General features: G+C 33.9%; 1 protein-coding gene across 1 annotated transcript in view; it reads left to right on the forward strand.

Moving 5' to 3' along the window:
• Positions 1-2,908: 2,908 nt before the first annotated feature.
• Positions 2,909-19,592, forward strand: part of ZMYM4 (zinc finger MYM-type containing 4) — a 61,035-nt gene continuing 44,351 nt past the window's right edge. The window contains exons 1-7 of the mRNA XM_065898167.1: positions 2,909-3,425; positions 5,122-5,183; positions 5,532-5,702; positions 12,537-12,621; positions 12,840-13,095; positions 16,932-17,106; positions 17,218-17,430. Of these exons, the coding sequence (XP_065754239.1) occupies positions 2,912-3,425; positions 5,122-5,183; positions 5,532-5,702; positions 12,537-12,621; positions 12,840-13,095; positions 16,932-17,106; positions 17,218-17,430 (1,476 nt within the window). The 5' untranslated portion in view covers positions 2,909-2,911. The remainder of the gene's footprint in view (positions 3,426-5,121; positions 5,184-5,531; positions 5,703-12,536; positions 12,622-12,839; positions 13,096-16,931; positions 17,107-17,217; positions 17,431-19,592) is intronic.

Consider the following 19,592-nt stretch of genomic DNA (forward strand, 5'->3'; position numbering starts at 1 on the left):
TGATATAAAGTGCAGTAAAATGTTTTGAACAACTTTGTCTTTAATCTTTTGGTTTGGGTTATGTTTTCTTTAGGAATTTTTTTATAGTCACATTTGGTCTTTTATTCAGTAAATCAGTCTTTTATTCTAGGTTTTGTCATTCTTAGAGAGGTTTTTCCCCTAAAAATAATTTTTCCGTGGTTTTTTTTAATACTAGTGTTTTATTTTCTATGTCTAAACCTTAAATACATCTGGAAGTTATTTTGGTATGAGTTAGGGATCCAGTTTTTTCAGGTGGTTACCTTTTCTCCCAGTACCATATCCTGAATTAAAACATAGAGATTTTGGAAGTTGCTTGCAATGTTACTTTTTAGTTGACTTCTTATATACTATAGAACTTAGATTAAACTGTTGATCACACAAAGTGCATATTTCATGCATGAAACAGTTACTGAGCATATGCTGTGTGGTCAGGTAGTAAGGATAAACTGTTGTAAAGAGGAGGTTCTAACCCTGACCTTTAGCTGCTTACAGTCTGGCAAATTTATCACACTATATGTATGTGTGTGTTTTAACACCCTGCTCCTTTATTTTATTTTATTTTATTTTATTTTTTTGCGGTACACGGGCCTCTCACTGTTGTGGCCTCTCCCATCGCGGAGCACAGGCTCCGGACGCGCAGGCCATGGCTCACAGGCCTAGCCGCTCCGCGGCATGTGGGATCCTCCTGGACCGGGGTACGAACCCGTGTCCCCTGCATCGGCAGGCAGACTCTCAACCACTGCGCCACCAGGGAAGCCCTTTCTCTCTGTAATATATATACTATGTGAAAGTAAGTTGTAGAAATTTCTAAGATTTTATTAGCATCTTTGTTTGAATTAATTACTTAGTTAAGTGAAAATGGTGATTTTCTAATTTTATTATTTCCTCCATTTGTCTGTTTTTCTGGTTCGCTGAGGAGAGGGTATCATAGCTATCTTTTTCATCTAGCATAGTACTTATCACGGAGTGATTTCCTAATAAATGAATGAGTGAGTACTTTAGGCTGTGGGATGTTATTGAAGGATTTCAAGTGAAGGTATAATGTAGAATGATTAATGGTGTAGAAAGATAATTCTGATGTCTTTATGGAGGAGAGCAACTTGAAGAAAGCTTTCGTTTGGACCCTGTATCAGTTAGAACTTGATTATAAGTAATCCAACTCAAATCAAATCAGCTTGAACAAAAAAAGGAATTTATCCTGGATCATGGAACCCAGGGAATGATTTGAAGATCCAGCCACACAAAGGGTTCATCTGGGCTTCAGGAACAAATAAAAGCAAGGCTGTCGGTGCCACTAATATTTTTAGTCTTTGCTTCACTCTGTGTTTTTACCAGTTCTAGTTTGTCTGCTCATGGACCAATTAAATATGGTTTCAGGGCAGGATTTGTAAGAATATGGTTGCCTCCTAGGTATCATGTGGATTGAGTTAGTACACTGTTAACAGGAAGAGATGTGGAGTGTTGGAATGGTACCAAGTGGAGGAGATGGATTTGAGAGAGATACTAATTAATACAGTTTGCAGAATTTGTCCAAGGGGAAGAAGAATTGGAGTGATTCTCTTTTTTATCTTGAGCAAATTGCTGACTTGGTGATGCTGTTAATTAAATGACGGGAAAACAAGAAAGTATTCTTGGAATGGGAACATGATGAATTTGGTTTTAGAAGTGCTAAGTTAAAGGTCCCTAGGGGACCTATAGAAGCTAATTGAATATAGTTATCTGAAGTTTGGAAGAAAGGTCTAAGCTAAAACGCTTAGGAAGTCAACAGCAAAAGTCAAGGCTATAGTGGTGAATCAAATAGTCTGAGTGTATAAAATGAGACGAGAATTGGAATACTGAGCACATAAAGCAGAGGAAGAGACATATGAAATAAATTAATAGGACAATTATAAAATTAGGGAACAATACAAAAAAACCAAAGGTATTTTATCTAGGAGGGATATGCCACGTAAGGATTGAAAAAATAATTGGACTTGACCATGAGGAAATCGTTGATGATCTTAATGAGAGAAGTTCCGATGCGAAGTTGGGAACCAGATTGCATTAAGTTCAAAGGATTAATGACTGGGAGATGAAGTAGAAACAAACCAATGTAAACTTTTTCCCTAGGAGTTTGTGAAAGAAAGGTGAATTAGGTCAGGAAAAGGAAATACAGGGCTGGGTTTTTTTTGTTTGGTTTATTTTGGAATGGAAGAGACTTTAGCATGTAGTTTTGAACAGTAGACAGTTTTTAATATATATTGTGGCTTGGATAAATTTTATTTTTATGTTTAAATATTTACCATTATAAACATTAACTGCTGTAAGTGTTTATTAGAGTTAGTGCAGAGAAATTAGGACTCTGAGGTCAGAGATCTGGGTTCTAATCTCAGCTCCCCAGAGTAGTCTCTATGATAACTATAATGATCACTTTTATATTCCCTTCTATGTGTCAGTCACTGTGTTATTAGGCCCTTTTTACATACTGTCATTAAACCTCACCACAAATTAATCTCCAAGGTGAGTATTACACTGTTTTACAGATAAAGAAGCCTGAGAGTTTACTTCTCAGGATCACATAGATTTTCAGTTAATCATGCTATGATTCCAACACAGATATGTCTAATTCTGAAGTTGGTGCTCTTTTTTTCTATATTGCATTGACTTTCTTTCTAACCTGAAATAGTTTCTCAAGTTTTACATCCCTATTTCCTTATCTGTCAGATAGGGATATTTTATCTGTCACACCTATATCAAAGTGCTAATTGAATACCACAGTATTATTATCTATATTTTGTTTGAAAAGAAAAAATATATATTTGGTTAAATGCCAGACAGACCTTATAAATATGGTCATCTTTAGCACTATCATTTGTCTAAACAGTATTTTACTTTTTAAGGTGGTGGTATCATGGATACAGAAATGTCTGAAGATATAGACCACAACTTAACTCCTACCCTTGACAGCATGTCTTATGGAATGCCGAATCAAACAGGATCTGAAAATTCATTGCTGGATGAAGATGATTATTTTTTGAACTCTGGGGATCTTGCAGGAATTCCAGTCGTTGGTAGTGACAATGAGGATGAACAGGATTTTAGTTCAAAGGACAATCTTGTTTCTTCAATTCATACTGATGATAGCTTGGAAGTAGAGAGAAGAGTCACACAGCATGAATCAGACAATGAAAATGAAATACAGATTCAAAATAAATTAAAAAAAGACTTTCCTAAACAATTTGATCAGGTTTCTGTCTTTAAATCAATACGGAAAGATTTTAGTCTAGTAAGAGAAAACAGCAAAGAGACTTTTTCTGGAAAGGAGAAAAATAGAGACCTAACTTATCTTGAACGTGAAAAACGGTTGGATAAACCCCATAAAGAGTTGGATTCAAGGTTGAAAAGCAGTTTTTTTGATAAAGCAGGTAATAATTGTTGGAATAGAGCCATAAAACACAATAAATAACGTACTGATAATAATACAGCTTTTATTACTTCTGATGCTAAGCAAAGTATGAACAGTTAAATTCATTGTAAGCTTGTCATTTTTCTTTTATCCTTGTTCTTTGCAGAGTGACTGAATTTCTCCCAGTAACTATTGGTAATGGTATAAATGGTTGAAAAATAGCTCTAAACCTCATTTCTCCCTCCCCTGGTTGCAATATTTTGATGAGAAGGCAAGATACTCGAATCACCTGTTCATTTTCTTTGGTTGAACATTGGAACCTGAAGTTGGATTTAACTTCTTTGTGCTGTAAGCACTAATTCAAACTGCTGTCCCACCAATTAGTCCAAATTAGGGAGGGTTTTTCTTTTTGATAACATTTCTGTTTTATGTTTTAGAAGTTTCTTGAGACTCCTCTTGAGCCTCTTTGCCCATCGTACCCTATACTTAGCTTCAGTTCCATTCTTGAATATATACATTTTCTTATTTCTGTGCCTCTCTTTCCTCCTGCTGTTCCATTTGCCTGAATGTCGTTTTCTCTCTTTGTATATATGCCTGTAAAAGTGCTTCTTATTCAACAACACCTAACTCATAAACCTCTTCTGCCCTATGGTCATCCCTAACCTCTCTACATCAAGAATGTTTGTTTCCTTATCTATATTTCCATAGCATTTTGTTTATGCCTCATTATTTATAGTACTTATCACACGGTATTATAGCTCTGTTTGTTTTGCCTTACGTGCTAGTGTAGGAGTTTATTGAGGGCCAGATTGTATCTTATTCATCTTTGTGTTCTTGGGGCCTAATGTGGTGTAGTGAAAATAGTAATATTTCAATAAATGTTCAATAGGTGTGAAAGAAAGCTTGGTAGAATATACCAATCTTTATATTTCTTTTGACAGTGCTAGGAAAACTATGATTGAAAGAACAAATCAGTATTGTTAAAAATAACAATTAATTTAAGTATCCATTATGTACAAGACTGTACAAGGGTATACTGTATTTTTCAGTATATATTATTCAATATGTATTTTCAGTATCCCTATGAGGGATGAATTATAAGGGTACTTATATTCAAGGAACATAGGGTCTAATAGCAGAAGGGACAAGACAAGGCAAGTAGCAGAAGTGTCAACGACCAGTTGAATAGCATAAAACTTAATTTATAATTAAAGACAGTAGTAGAAGAGTTTGTTATAAGGCAGCATAATAAAATTTCTATCAAATAACTGAAACTGTTTTAGGTATTCTTAGGAGAGAGATGATTTTTAACTCAGTGGACAAGGGCAGGTTTTACAGAGGAGAGGTGAATTTTGAACTGAGCTGAGTCTGGAAGACTATAAATATTAGGATAGAGGGGACTTGGAATGATATAAGCAGAAATGGGGAAGAACAAACATAAGTAATTTTCGGAACATAGTGGATAATGTAACCACTTTATTTAGGTTTGAACAAGGAAAGAGCATGAGGCAAGGCTAAAAGTTAGATGGGGCCAGATTGTTTGTTTTGAGTGAAACTACCTTTTGGGTATTTTTGGTACCCATTTCACTCTAATGAGCAGCTTCATTGGAAAAGAGAGGTGATTATCAAATGATAGCTTTTTAGGTCACTCTTTGTAAGATTTGTTATTCATATACATGTGTTTGTTTTGTTTTGTTTTGTTTTTCTTTCAATAGCTAATCAAGTTGAAGAAACATTACATACCCATTTACCACAAACCCCAGAAACAAACTTTAGGGTAAGTTTTCAGTGTGTATGTAGATTGCTATAACTGTGGCAAGTTTTCTTTATGTGATATTCTAAACTGTAACTATATGTGTTAGGTAGAGCGCTGATTTTATTTTTTTTAATTTCCTTTATTATTTTCGTAAGGACATCTTTGGAGATGTTCTCAGAAGCCTCTGCTCTTAGATTCTTTATTTGTATTTGATATTTAGACATATATCACATTTACTTGTAAGCGTAGGGACTCTAATGAATGTCCGTAGAGTTCTTCATTTCCAGTGAGCTTTTCTTTGGGTGTTAAACCTGAAGAGGAATAATTTTAAAATCTGAATATTTATTAATCCTTTATATTGTGTTTTAGGATTCCAGCTATCCATTTGCCAATAAAGAATCCATTGGTTCGGAACTGGGGAATTCCTTTGCATCAAATGTTAGAATTAAAGAAGAACCTTTGGATGATGAGTATGACAAAGCAATGGCACCACAGCAGGGACTACTAGACAAAATTAAAGATGAACCTGACAATGCTCAAGTAAACATTTCACCTTTTCTTCCCCCTTCTTTTTGTTCCACACATGAATTATTCATTCAAGAAAGGAAGTTCTTGATTAAGAAGTGAAGTGTTTTGTTGATGGGGTGAGAGGAGACTCTTAATGAAGGTTGAGGCAATTGAATTATAAGAATAATACTAAGGAATCAACCAGAGTTATAGGAAACTTTGTCCAAGTAGTAGTTAAGGCTTTTAATCCACATCGTTCCTTAATACCACTGTTCTGTGAATTTTACATTTTCAGTGCAGGATTAGGGAAAGTGAGTCTTCAAGGATTTAAGATTGATACAGCAGACATGGCTGAAGGTTTATGAGTTTATGGTGTGATTGAGTTTATATAAGGTAGCAATAAGCCTTTTGCAGTCGCTGCTAATGAAGTATAGGCTATGTATGGATTTAAGTGTTTTTCAGGAGGGATTAATGGGATTAATTAATCTTTGAAAAAATTAGCTGATTGAAGATCCAGTTCATTAGATCAGTGGGTAGAAGATAAAGGAGGTTTTGATGCTTTGATGGGTGATATAGGATTCCAGTTTTGAGATCTGTGAGTAATAAGGGTAAGGATAGAGCTCTGTTATTTCAAGGTTGCTCTGGAGGTAAAAGTCATAAAGATTCTGTAAGTGTGAATGCTGTAGTCAGTGAAGTTATCCATGCAATTAACGACATTGCAGTGGTTGGAACGGAGTAAAGATGCTGTAATCATTTTGGAACGTAGGAAAAGGACCAAGGGATGAATATGCAGTAGAGCAGTTGTTTGAGGGTGTTCTGTGTTTTATACAGCTGGTATGAGTGCAGAGCCTGAGAAGTAAAGATCGCATGAATTAGCTATTTTTTTGAAATGACATTTGATGTGGAGAAAGCTTACCTTTCCATACCTTTCTTTTATGTTAGGGGGGTTGAGAATGTGAGACTTCTGTGGAAGAAGTTTTTTTCACTCAGATGTCTCTTAGCAGGGTTTCTCGGCACTATTGACATTTGGGGCCAGATAATTCTTTGTTGTGAGGGGCTGTCCGGTGCATTGTAGGATGTTTAGAAGCATCTTTGACCTCTACCTACTAGATGCCAGTAGTACCATGTCTCCAGACATTGCCAAATGTCCCCTGGGGGACAAAGTCCTCTGCTATTGAGAACCACTCTTTTAGAGTAAGGAAATGGAAGAATAGGTGATTTATAGATGTAGGTGATTTATGTGAGTCAGATTGATGCTTCAATTAAGTGAGAATGCCATGGTGCCCAGTGGAGGGTAGCTGTATAGGGTAGTGATGATAAAGCTGTAGAGTTGGATGGCTGTGAGTGTGGTAGCTACAAAGATGGTAGAGAAGGAATATGAAAATATCTGAATAATGAAAACATGTTAATAAAAGCAGGCAAAGTGGAGGTCGTGGATATCTGAATTAGAGATAAGGAAGTGTCCTGACACCTAGGGGAGGTTCATATGGCAGTGTATGCTTTAGAAGACTACTACCATGCCTATACAGGGCAGATCTCCTGTCTTTTAAGTGCCCCAATCTGGACATGGGAAATCCATAAGAAATCATAATGCTGGCAGGGTACCAAAGACGTCACTTTCTGCCTGTACATGACCCAGTGACACTTACCTTGAGCTGAAAAGGCAGTTATAGCAAAGGCCAAATACACTGTGGGAAGAGGGCATCAGGAAAGGTTATTTGTATTGGGTTGGCCAGAAGGTTCGTTCAGGTTTTTCTGTAATGTCTTACGGAAAAATCTGAATGAACCTTTTGGCCAACCCAATATTACTGTTTTGAAAACAATCAGATTCCAGTGACTGGAGGATACCAACAGGGTGGAACAGTCAGGACACAGAAACACCTACATTTTTATCACTATTCAAAGTGTAATAATGTGTTATAAAATGCCGTATATGAAGTTTCGTCATGATTTTGGGGAAGAACTTCCCTAAGGGCTCACCACCTGATTGACTGGACTCTTAAAAACCAAGCAGGAATCTGTGTAAGTTCTAGGCATAAGGTCCAGAAGCATTCTTTGCCCTGACCCCACAATAAGGCAGTTCTAGCATGTGAGTGGTAAAACTAGGTGTTCTCTGAGAAGTCCTTTCTGTTATCAGCTACACCAATCCTGTGGGATCATACCTTTGATGACTCTTCTAGAAATCCCTGACCTCATGTTAAATTATGGATACCTGGTTCTTTCTTTTTTTTCCATCCCTTCCTTACCTTCTCTCTCCCCCTCCTCTCCCTTTCCCTCCTACTTCCTCTCCCCCCTCCTATTTCCTCTCCCCTTCTCCCACCTCCTTCTTCATTGTTCTGTTCTTTTAGGTATTTCTCCTCAGTGACCATTGGAAATCTATATTCCTTGTTCAACACTGCCTAATGCTTTATTATTATATTCTTATTCATTTCCCATAGACTGGAAAAAGGAGTTCCAACAAATTATTCTCTTAGACTCTGAAACAGTACTATTAACCTAATGCTCATAAAATACTGATAGATTTAACAGCTGTGGTCAGTCTTTACTTGTGACCATCAGTTACTTGTAATAACTTTTCTCTTGGTGTAATAAGATCATAGCTTTAGCTTCTGGCACCTTGTCAAAACCTCCCTTGGCTTTTCTCTTTGCTTAACTCGTAGCTCTGCTTTCAACTCACTTCCTTATTCTCCTTTTTACACAGTTCACTTTGGTCTTAATTTTTTTACTTTCCCATGTAAATCACTAAGATACTGAAATGTATGTTTATATATATATTTACTTCTTCCCAATTGTTCTTATTTCTTCAGTTATAATTTTCTGGGTTTGCCAGTTGTCATCCTCCTGCCTCTGTTACTGGCGTAGCATCATTTGTCCTCCCAGTTACATTTCTTCATTCAAATCCTATTGCATGTTACTATAATATATTCTGTATATAATACTTACAGATACTTTTATGTGTACTATGTTGTTTCATCCTCCAATATAAGAAGGCCAGAGTAGATGATATTAACTCTATGTTTAGGTGAGGGAACTGAGATTCATAGAGGTTAATAAGTTAGTTACTCAAGGCCATATGGCCAGGAAGGAGCCAATCAGTGGCCTTCATCAAGGCCTTATTATTATAGTCTACCAAACTTCCTATAAATAAAAGTTGTTTAAAAAAATGACTAGAGAAGTTTTTAAAATAAAAACTTTAAAGAGCCAGAGACGTCATTTTTTCTTCTCCCCTTTTCTATAGTTTCTGAAAGCTGGAAATTCAGTAAATATTACATTAAAATCATGATTTTTTTTCTTTTCTTTTTGCTCATAATAAAAGGAGAGCTAATCTGTAATCTCTCATTGAAGTGAATGGATTAGAATGGGAAAGCAAATTAATTAATTGTGACAATAGTGAGTCATATAGTCTTGGCAAATGGAATGCAGTAATTAAATGCTGGGGCTTGTTTTTTTAGCCATGTCAAGTTAACTTGGTTATAGAAACTGGGTTCTTCATTTCTAAAATACTGTCTTGGGATACTGATACATACTTTATGGTAAATAAAGGGAAGGTAAAGATACTGTGGTAGAGGATTTTTTGGTTTTGTTTTGACACCTGTTTTTCTGTTTCTGAAAGCTTTTGGGTCATCAGATTTTCACTTCTCAAGTTATTAGTCATTGATTTTTTATTAAATATTTGTAAAATTAATCATTGTTGGGAGGATACTAACATAAACATGATTATGCCTTGAAGGCATTGTGGGGTGTACAAGCACAGTACTTAAGATACATTCTTACTTTACTGTATTATATAAGTAATATGTACTTGAGGCTTAAGGAATGTATCAGAAGTTTGAAATAACTGTCACAGACAGTGAGAAAGAGAGCTGACTGGAAACCATGAAAGTATGCCCATGAATACTGATATTTTTTCTGGAGTTTTCTGAGATTTAAAAAAATTTCTTATAATATGCTTTCATATACTATATAATGTAGGAATGTTATGATGAATCAATATTAGAAAATCTCTTAATATACGTAACTTCATCAACAGGTCAAATAAGACTAGATATATAGATAGATAGATGCCGAAAGACATTTCATGTAATTCACTATGCATTTCTTATAATAGATACTCTCTTGATCAGGTAAGGAAATACCTACTTCTGATCAATAACAGTCATTGAATTTAAAAGTAAAATGATGGAAACCTTCTGTTAATAATAACTAAATGAACACAAATTACTGATGTCAGCATTATTATTTAACTCTTGTTGGATTTTCGACCCAATACATGTTAAAGAAATTAGAAGAAATAATGGAAAAGGGGAGACAAAATTATCATCATTTACTGGTAAGGATCTTTATTAGAAAATTAATAGAATTCTTGAAAGTTTAGTGGAGTAGCTAGTTGAATTTTAGTTATATAAAACAGAAATATTTCTATAAATCAGTTGTTTCCCAGTTAGACAATATTATGAAAAGATATACTGTTTCCTACAGCAGAGCAACTAAAAAGTGCTTGTATCAGATAAAACAACTTGAATGAATGCAGAGACTTTTTTTTAATATATTAGTTTTTCCTAAATTAAGATACAGTATGGATACAATTATGAAAATATCAGTGGTTTCTTATGTTTTGAAGAAAAATAAATAGGCATGTACACACACATTATGTTACATGTATGCTCTAAACATTAGAGATGTGGTGAACTATTAAATGATTAAACATCTCACAATTATTTTCATTAGGATAGTGTGATATAAGAGTAGTCAGCCTGATAGTGATGCAGAATAGATTGCCATAAAAGAGATATTTTTAGAGGAAGTTGATACGTTAATGGTGAGTGGAAGGAATTCATCAGCTATTCAAAGAAAGAAAAAGAAAAATGCTCATTATATATCAAAATAAATATGAATAAATCACAGATGGATTAAAGCAGGAGTTGGCAAATTATCTTTCAGCAGTGGGCCAAATCCAGCCTGCCCTCTTTGTTTCTGTTTTGTTTTTCTGCATACTGTTTTTATAGTTTTATTGGATCATTGCCACATTCATTCATTTACATATTATCTATGGGTACTTTTGCTCTACCAGGGCAGACTTGAGTAGTCGTGATAGCATGGCCTGAAAAGTCAAAAATATTTAGTATCTGGCCCTTTGCAGATAGTTTGCTGACCTCTGGATTAAAGGACTGTATTATAAACAATGAAAACTTTCTTAGTATTTTATTGTGGAAGTAGAACTTTGTAAGAAATGGAATCGCAAAGGTAAAAACTGTTAATTTTTCGGCATAAAAATGGAAACTTCAGTATGTAAAATTTATCTCATAGTACATATTGAGGAAATGTTGATAACAGATGTTATCAGGGGTTAATCTTGTTACCTTATAATGCTTTTTTTGTAAATGGATATTAAAAAAATTGGAAATTAAAACAAGAATGGGAAGAGACTTTTAAGTGGCTTTTATCACAAATTGCTAGAATAAATAAAATTAAGGTTTTAAAAAACAATCTGTCACTGTGCATCAAGAACCTTTACTATGTACTTATTTACCTAGTAATTCCACTTTAAGATTCTTTCCTTAGGAGATAATCCTAAATATGAGTGTATGAGTATTCAGAGATGTTCATCATGGCATTATGCAAATGTGTGGGAACAAGTGAACCAACACTGGGTTGTGGTTATGTAATTTCAGTGCCATTCAGGGCTATCAAATTGGAGACTGAGGCCAAGGGAAAAATTAGTAATACTGATCCTGTCTTTACTTATTTAAAGTTTTGGTATTTTGTTTATCATGGATTATGGCATTTTAAAAAATATTACTGAGATTTTTGGTGCCTTAATTTGTGCCTGAGGCAAGTGCCTCACCTCACCCCAGTCTCATCCTTATGTAATCTGATATGTCTATTAAATAATATATATCAGTATTTTCTCGAATTCCAGTAATGTACAGACACGTCTTATCACAAAAAAAGGCGGTATGTTGGAGTTGCCTGAGAATTCCAAGAATAAGACGTCTTTCAGGGTTTTGCAAGTTTCAGTGTGATAAACAGTGAATTAAAATACAAAGTTAAATCTACCACTTAGGGGCTTCACAATGCAATAATAGAATTGTAAAAGCTAACAACAGCACTAAAAACTTGTTGTACAACTCAGTTATATGTGGTTATTCATGACTAAAAATATACTTACATTCACTAAAAGAATTATTGAAATAAAAACCCAGACTTTTAAAATATTTTTTTTAGAATTCTCAGACTGCCTGGTCTGCCTTTACAGACCTCAGGGATTCTTGGACTCCAACCTTAGAAACACTGATATTTAGCCACTAGAATTTATTTTAGAGTAATATGTGATAATATGCAAATGTTCAGTTGATTCAAGTGACCAAAAAATCATTTTATAAGAATGCTATATTCAGTATAATTATAGCTGTGTGAAGAAACACATACGGCAGGGGAAAAGACTGGAAAGAAATATAACAAAAGAGTAACAGTGGTTGTTTTGGGGTAATGGAAATATGATTAGAATTTTTTTCTCATTTCTACTTGTCTAAATTTTGTATAGTAAGTGTGTATTACTTTTATAATAGATAAACAGCAACTTAAAATACTGTAATAATATTAAGAATTTAAAAAATAATTTGTGAATATCTGGTAGTGCTATAGGCTAGATAGCTACTGTCATTTTTTACCTCAACTCTCAGCGTGTATAAACATGTTATACCCTTATTGTAATTATAGTTTGCTTGCTATTACTTATTAATGTTAATGTAGTAAACATTTTCCACCCCTATATAGCCATAGTAAAATGTCTTGAATATCTGGATTTCTTTAGATACATTGTATTTATTTTTTCTTTACATATTTATTTATTTTTCTTTTTAAAAGGAGTATAGTCATGGCCAACAGCAAAAAACTCAAGAAGGGGAACTGAAAATTAGTGCTGTGTTTTCAGTCAGTGGCAGTCCTCTTGGTAAGAAGCAGAACTGAATGAATGAATCATGTTTATTTATTCTGACCAGTATGAGTGAGAGGAAGTATCTACTTATATTAGTAAACTAGGCAGTTTAGAATGGCTTTAATTGTGTATTGCATAATTAGTGTTGGGTTTCAAGACTAGCTCTAGAAGAGAAAGAAAGGATGCCTACTTAAAATTCATGGTAAAAAGTAAAACTTTTTTTTTTTTTAAAGCTCCACAGTTGACTACTGGCTTTCAGCCTTCACTGGCATCATCTGGCATGAATAAAATGCTTCCTTCAGTTCCAGCCACAGCTGTTCGAGTTTCCTGTTCTGGTTGTAAAAAAATCCTCCAGAAGGGGCAAACTGCTTATCAGAGGAAAGGGTCTACTCAGCTATTCTGCTCTACACTGTGCCTCACTGGATATACAGTTCCACCTGCCCGCCCACCGCCTCCTCCCACTAAGAAAACTTGTTCAAGTTGCTCAAAGTATAGCAGAATTCTAAATTATCGTCTTTGCTTTCTTTCTTTCAAGATACTTTGTTCTTATTTATGTATTGTTTAATTTTCTACCTTTCTATGTTTTTTGAGAAATATCACATTGTTTACTACGAACATGTTGTTGCTGCTTTTAATCTTTCTGGACGCTAGGTTCTCAGCTTTCTTTTAACTTTAAGTAATGTGCCTTTTATATAATAAGAGGTGCTTTTGAAATGTACTTTACTATCCTTGTTAGTTGCGATGCTTGAGAAAACAAAAACTATGCCATTTAGGGGTATTACATGACCACAATATTTTATCTTGTAACTGTAGGCAATAGATGCTTAGATGCAACAAATATTTAATGTTTATGTAATGTTTTCTGTTAGGTAGTTGGAATTCATTTAATACTTTTCATCTTAACTTTAATTGGATTCCAGTGTATGTATTTTTATTTTCTCAGTATCTCAAGTATGTCAGAGGTTGTATTTCAGTGTTTAACAACAAAAAATTATGACCTTAGATACTAATAAAATCATCCTGATATATTTGAGGAATATGAACTAACTTAGGCTAATTTTGCAATGTGGTCATTAGACACTGTTTAAATAAGTCAGAAAAAGATGAATAATGCTCTTGTTCTGAAATATTTTGGCTTCTATTATTAAGCTACTCAAACCATGATTTATTAGTTTCGATATTTGTACTTTGAGTACCTCACATGGATGCTGCCCTTTCTCTGTCTAGAAAGGGAAAAGATGCTCCCTCTTCTGATTCAATTGGAAAAAGTATAGAAAGAAACTTCTGAAAGAAATTTGAGTATGGTTAGAAGATGTTCTAGAAGTTATATTTGTATCCCTTTATGTTTCAAGTTTAATTTAGTAAAAATAGACTTCTGTTTGAATTATGAAACATGTTTAAAAAAGAGTATTTATAGATGATATCTAATTTCTATATTCCAGTATATTCATCCTTTCTAAATCAAATCAACTAGAAAATTATAATTTTTATAAGGTTCTTTGTTCTTTTCCTATTTTGCTATGAAATAATTTCACATAAAAACTTCCTTTTATGTTTCTTTATTTAATTCTTACTTTAGCGATCAGCGCTTTCTAAAATTTCAGCAGTATTTCTCCTTTCATAATAATAGTCATAGATACTTAGTGCAAAGATTTAACAGTGAATTTCAAAATGACCATAGGAAACTCATGGAAGTTTTAAAATGTGTGCCTTCTTTCTGTGTTTTTTAATTCTTGTCCATACATGTTGTTCTTCTCATCTAAATTTACTATATCTCTTTGGTCTCTGGTGTTTGCCTTGCTTTATCTGGAGATGGTCATTTTTACCTGCATGTCATATCTTAGCTCTGTCTGATCTTATGTAATTTAATTATTTTAAAGATTAAATGTTCTTCTTTTGTAATGTTTGGTCTTATCCATGAATTTTAACCTGTCATTCTTTGACTTTTAACTGTTCTACCGTTTCATTCACTTACTATGTTATCTTTTTTTTATCCCTTGTTCTTTTCCATTCACCCCTTTCTGTTCTTCTTTCAGGTACTCCTTGCCTGCCTATCACCTCAACTTTTCTTTTTCATTTTCTGTCTTTCTTAATTTTCCCCCCTTCTCTTACAGAATACCTTTTTCTCTTGTTGCTCAGTTCTCAACCATTTATCAGTCTTGTTTTTCTTTGTATTCCATTTCATTTTCTGTACTACTCTTTCATCTCCTTTTCACCACTTTTCCTTTCCTTCCCTTTTTCCTCTCTTATTTACACAGTCATTACAGCAGTTTGGGATAGTCTGGTTTATCTGATTATAAAATTATTGATTTGGATTGTGCCTGAAATATAAGGACGTTAGATTCAAAGAAGTTAAATGATTTGCTCAGTGTCACATAGCTGGGTAGTTCTGGCACATGCATTTTCCCCTCTAGATAGTCCATGCATTGAACAGGTTTAATTTGTAAGTCAGTCCCTATAAGAAGGATTTTTACTTTAATTTGAATAGGTGGAGATAGAAAAGATTTCCCTCCTGATAACTACTGCTGTTTTTGTAGACCACTAGAAATATAGCAGCAGCACTTAGGTTGAAAGAAACTCCTTAGCTGTTTGGAGTAGCAGTTTTATTTTTGTGAGTCTTTTATTAACCAAATCTCTTAGCATCTTGAATTTAACCTAAACTCTGAATATGTTTTGGCTAATCATCATTTAATTTTTAGATTTCATTAGTAATAGGGACCTAACAATTTGTTTTAAAAAAATCAGTTTCAAATCCTACACTTTAAAAGAGGTAACTTGGAGGGTACTTTTGTTAATACTGTTAGAAAGATCAGTTTTCTTGATAATAATGGCAGTAAGAGAGGTAACTGTTTCAGGATTGTCTGTACCATCTGAATCTTTACTATCTGAAATGAGATTGCTCCTTCTCATTCTGATAAGATGTAATCTGTTACAATAAAATGTAATGCAGTTGGATGTTAAGCATACTGAGAGTAGTGGGAAGTCGCTACTTTTATGATTCTATTGCCTTGATCCACGCTGTTCTCCAACTTTTATCTCCTTAGCCTTCTAGAAAACATCTATTTAAGGTCCAGCTAAAATACCACCTTTTGGGTAGCTTTTCATGTCACATCTTGTCTGAAATAATTGTTTCTTCATTTCTATTTCTGTAGTACATTTTATGTATATAAATACATTTTTCAAAATTATTTTACTTTTTTATATTAAGAATGCTTCTTTTATGGTATTTTATATATCATTTGTCTATTTGTCCCAGTATACTGTGAGCTCCTTGAGGGCTTGTACCATATCTTGACATAGGGCTGGGCTAGTCCCTGGCTCAAGGTAACTGCTCATTAAATACCCTTATAAATGAAATAGATTAAAACCCAATAAAAAGTAGCTGGAAAGGCCAAAAAAAAAAAAAAAATGCAGGTAATAGAGCACTCTCAAGCTACTAAGTATTGAAGATGAGGTGTGATGTTGTGTATTACAGCATAGTACAATATCAGGTGCTCCTTGTGATGAGTCCCATTATATTTACTATTATCTTTTTTTTGAAGCAGAGTAATCTTTTCTAAAAAGTGCTATATTAGTATAATCTGTTTAAAATGTAAGAGTGAATATAACAGTTTATTTACTAAATATTATGTGAGTGTATACTCATGGGAGAGAGACATTGTTTACAGAATTCCATCAAGGTATTTTTAAAATTGGTTTTTAAAATGGTTTGTACTTAAGCGATAAACTACTATGTAGGAAGAGTAATTTGGGAGTGGGATAAGGGGTGGAGTGGTAGGGAGTCTTAATCCTTAGGGTTTTAATCTTCATTGTCTTTTACTGCTAATGCTTACAAATTGAATTATTTAGATCTGGAAATGTTCAATTTTATATAATCATGCTAGAATATGCACTGTGTAGTTTGAAATGTATTCCTACTTTTAAAAGATAGTGGCTTTAAAATTTTTCAAGTGTAATGTTAAAGAGTATTTTTGAACATGTAGGAGAGCCTAAGGAAGAAAATGAACATCTTCTATAATCCTACCTACTAGAGATAGTGAATGATAAATGTTTGATGTATATCTTTTTAATCTTGAGACATAGTATACTAATCCTCACAATAGTTCTATGAACTAAGCCGTGTATTAGTTTCATTTTATACAACAGAGGTTGAGGATCAAAGTGATTTACCACTTTATTCAAGAAAACCCAGGTTTTCAGATGTAAATACCAATGCCCTTTCCCTACACTTTTAATTGCCTTTGTTTTATTTGATATTTTTAGTTGACAAAAAGGAAAAAAATGAATTATACTATGGCTTATTTTATCTTTGTTGTCATTTTTAGAGACATTTTAAATCCAAAGGATGTGATCAGTGCCCAGTTTGAAAATACCACCACTAGTAAAGATTTTTGTAGTCAGTCATGTTTGTCAACATATGAACTGAAAAGAAAACCTGTGGTTACCATAAATACGAATAGCATTTCAACCAAGTGCAGCATGTGTCAGAAGAATGCTGTTGTAAGTTATCTTTTTACTTTAGTGGGGGAAGGAGTCTGATATTTGTGCTTAAAGGACAGTTTTTGATGGTCTTCGCTTGTTGTTTCTAAGTTATTACTTTATAATTCCTAGATTCGACATGAAGTTAATTACCAGAATGTGGTACATAAACTTTGCAGTGATGCCTGCTTTTCTAAGTTTCGCTCTGCTAACAACCTCACCATGAACTGTTGTGAAAACTGTGGGGGTTACTGCTACAGTGGCTCTGGACAATGCCACATGCTCCAGATAGAGGGACAGGCTAAGAAGTTTTGTAGTTCCACGTGTGTCACAGCATATAAGCAGGTACATGACCATATTTAATCCTGACGTCTTTGCTCCTTTCAGAAGGATTGAATTTTTTTGATAGAAATTATTTATGAAAATGTCACAAAAATATTAATTTCTTGTTATTAGCTTAATTAATATTTTTTGCATGTAAATAGTATTTTTCAAATGCATGTGTGTTAAAAAACTCTTGTTATAGAGTTTTATAAGTACCATATACAGTTGTACCTCAGTATCCATGGGGAATTGGTTCCAGGAACCCTGAGGATATCAAAATCTGAGAGTGCTCAAGTCCCTTATATAAAATGGTGTAGTAATTGTATATAACCTACACACATTCTCCTGCATACTTTAAATCATCTCTAGATTATTTATAATACCTAATACAATGTAAATGCCGTGTAAATAGTTGCCAGTGTACAGCAAATTCTTTTCCTTTTTGGAATTTTCTGGAATATTTTTCCTGGAATATTTTCGATCTGCATTTGGTTAAATCTGCAGATGTGGGACCCAGGGATATGGAGGGCAGACTGTATTTCTCTTAATGCATTTGAAATATCGATACATGTTTTTAGGGTATGGATTATGTTATTTAAAATATGATTAATGTTTTTGAACAAGATTTTGAAAATGCAGAAAAGCACAAAGAAGAAAAAATTAGGCATCTCTCAGAGTTACCCAGTCCCATCATTTTGGTGTATACCTTCTAATCTTTGCTTCTGCCAATCCCAAACTCTCAATCCATCCCTCTCCCACTCCCATTCCCCTTGGCAATCACCAATCTATTCTCTATGTCCCTCATTCTGTTTCTGTTTCATAGGTAGGTTCATTTGTGTCAGATTTTAGATTCCACATATAAGTGATATCATATGGTATTTGTCTTTCTCTTTTTGACTTACTTCACTTAGTGTGATAATCTCTAGCTGCATCCATGTTGCTGCAAATGGCATTATTTCGTTCTTTTTTATGGCTGAGTAGTATTCCATTGTATATATGTACCACATCTTCTTTATCCATTCATCTGTTGATGGACATTTAGGTTGTTTCCATGTCTTGGCTATTGTTAATAGTGCTGCTGTGACCATAGGGGTGCATGTATCTTTTTGAATTACAGTTTTGTTTGGATATATGCCCAGGAGTGGGATTGCTGTATCATGTGGTAATTCTACTTTTAGTTTTCTGAGGAACCTCCATACTGTTTTCCACAGTGGTTGCACCAATTTACATTCCTACCAGCAGTGTAGGAGGGTTCCCTTTTCTCCACACCCTCTCTGGCATTTGTTATTTGTAGACTTTTTAATGATGGCCATTCTGACTGGCATGAGGTGGTACCTCACTGTGGTTTGTTTTGATTTGCATTTCTCCAATAATTAGCAATGTTGGCAGTTTTATTTATACTAGATTTATGTTTTGTTAGTAAATTTTGATCAAAAGTTCAATTTTAAAATTGGTAAACCCAAAGGAATAGTAAGAACTTTTTACATTTTCAGTTTTACAGTGTCTTCTTGTTTCACTGCATTTGCTGATCATTCTTTTTCTTAGAATAGTAAATTTTCATACAGTTTACCAAAATTGGTGAATTTAATAATGTTAATTTGGAAATTTCTCTTAAATGTTCTTAAAACTTTGCAATGATTTTGTAATTTTAAACGTTCTAGTGTCTCAATTTATTTCTTGTTAATATACAAGCACATTAAAAGGGATTAGTGTTAGTTACTATTTATTTCTTCCTTAGAAACACCTTGTTTTTGTTCTCAAAGGGGGGGAAAACCCAATATCTTCATTAGCTTTATTCTTGTACAAAGGACAGTTTTCCTGATATTGTATCACATTCTAAAAGTTACTTTGATTCAGTCCATTGAAAGGTGGTATACATTCCATAAGAGAAGTATTTTGAAATATCTTAATTTTAAAGTTATTACTTTTAATTTAGCCAATACCTATTAAAATTTTCACATATTAGTGTGTACTGTGGTTTAGAGAAAGAACGTGGATTTAGAAGTAAAGCAGATCTTGGTTTGATTCCCAGACTTTCTGTTCAAATAGAATTTAACCTTGGGGAAAGCAGTTAAACTCCCCGAGTCCATTTTCTTATCTGTAAATGGGTATATACTAGCAATGTCACTGGGATGTTTTTAGGATTATGTGAAGTAAGAATGAGAAAGCACCTAGTATAGAAC

This window comes from Phocoena phocoena, chromosome 1, assembly GCF_963924675.1.
Source record: "Phocoena phocoena chromosome 1, mPhoPho1.1, whole genome shotgun sequence".
Lineage (NCBI taxonomy): Eukaryota > Metazoa > Chordata > Mammalia > Artiodactyla > Phocoenidae > Phocoena > Phocoena phocoena.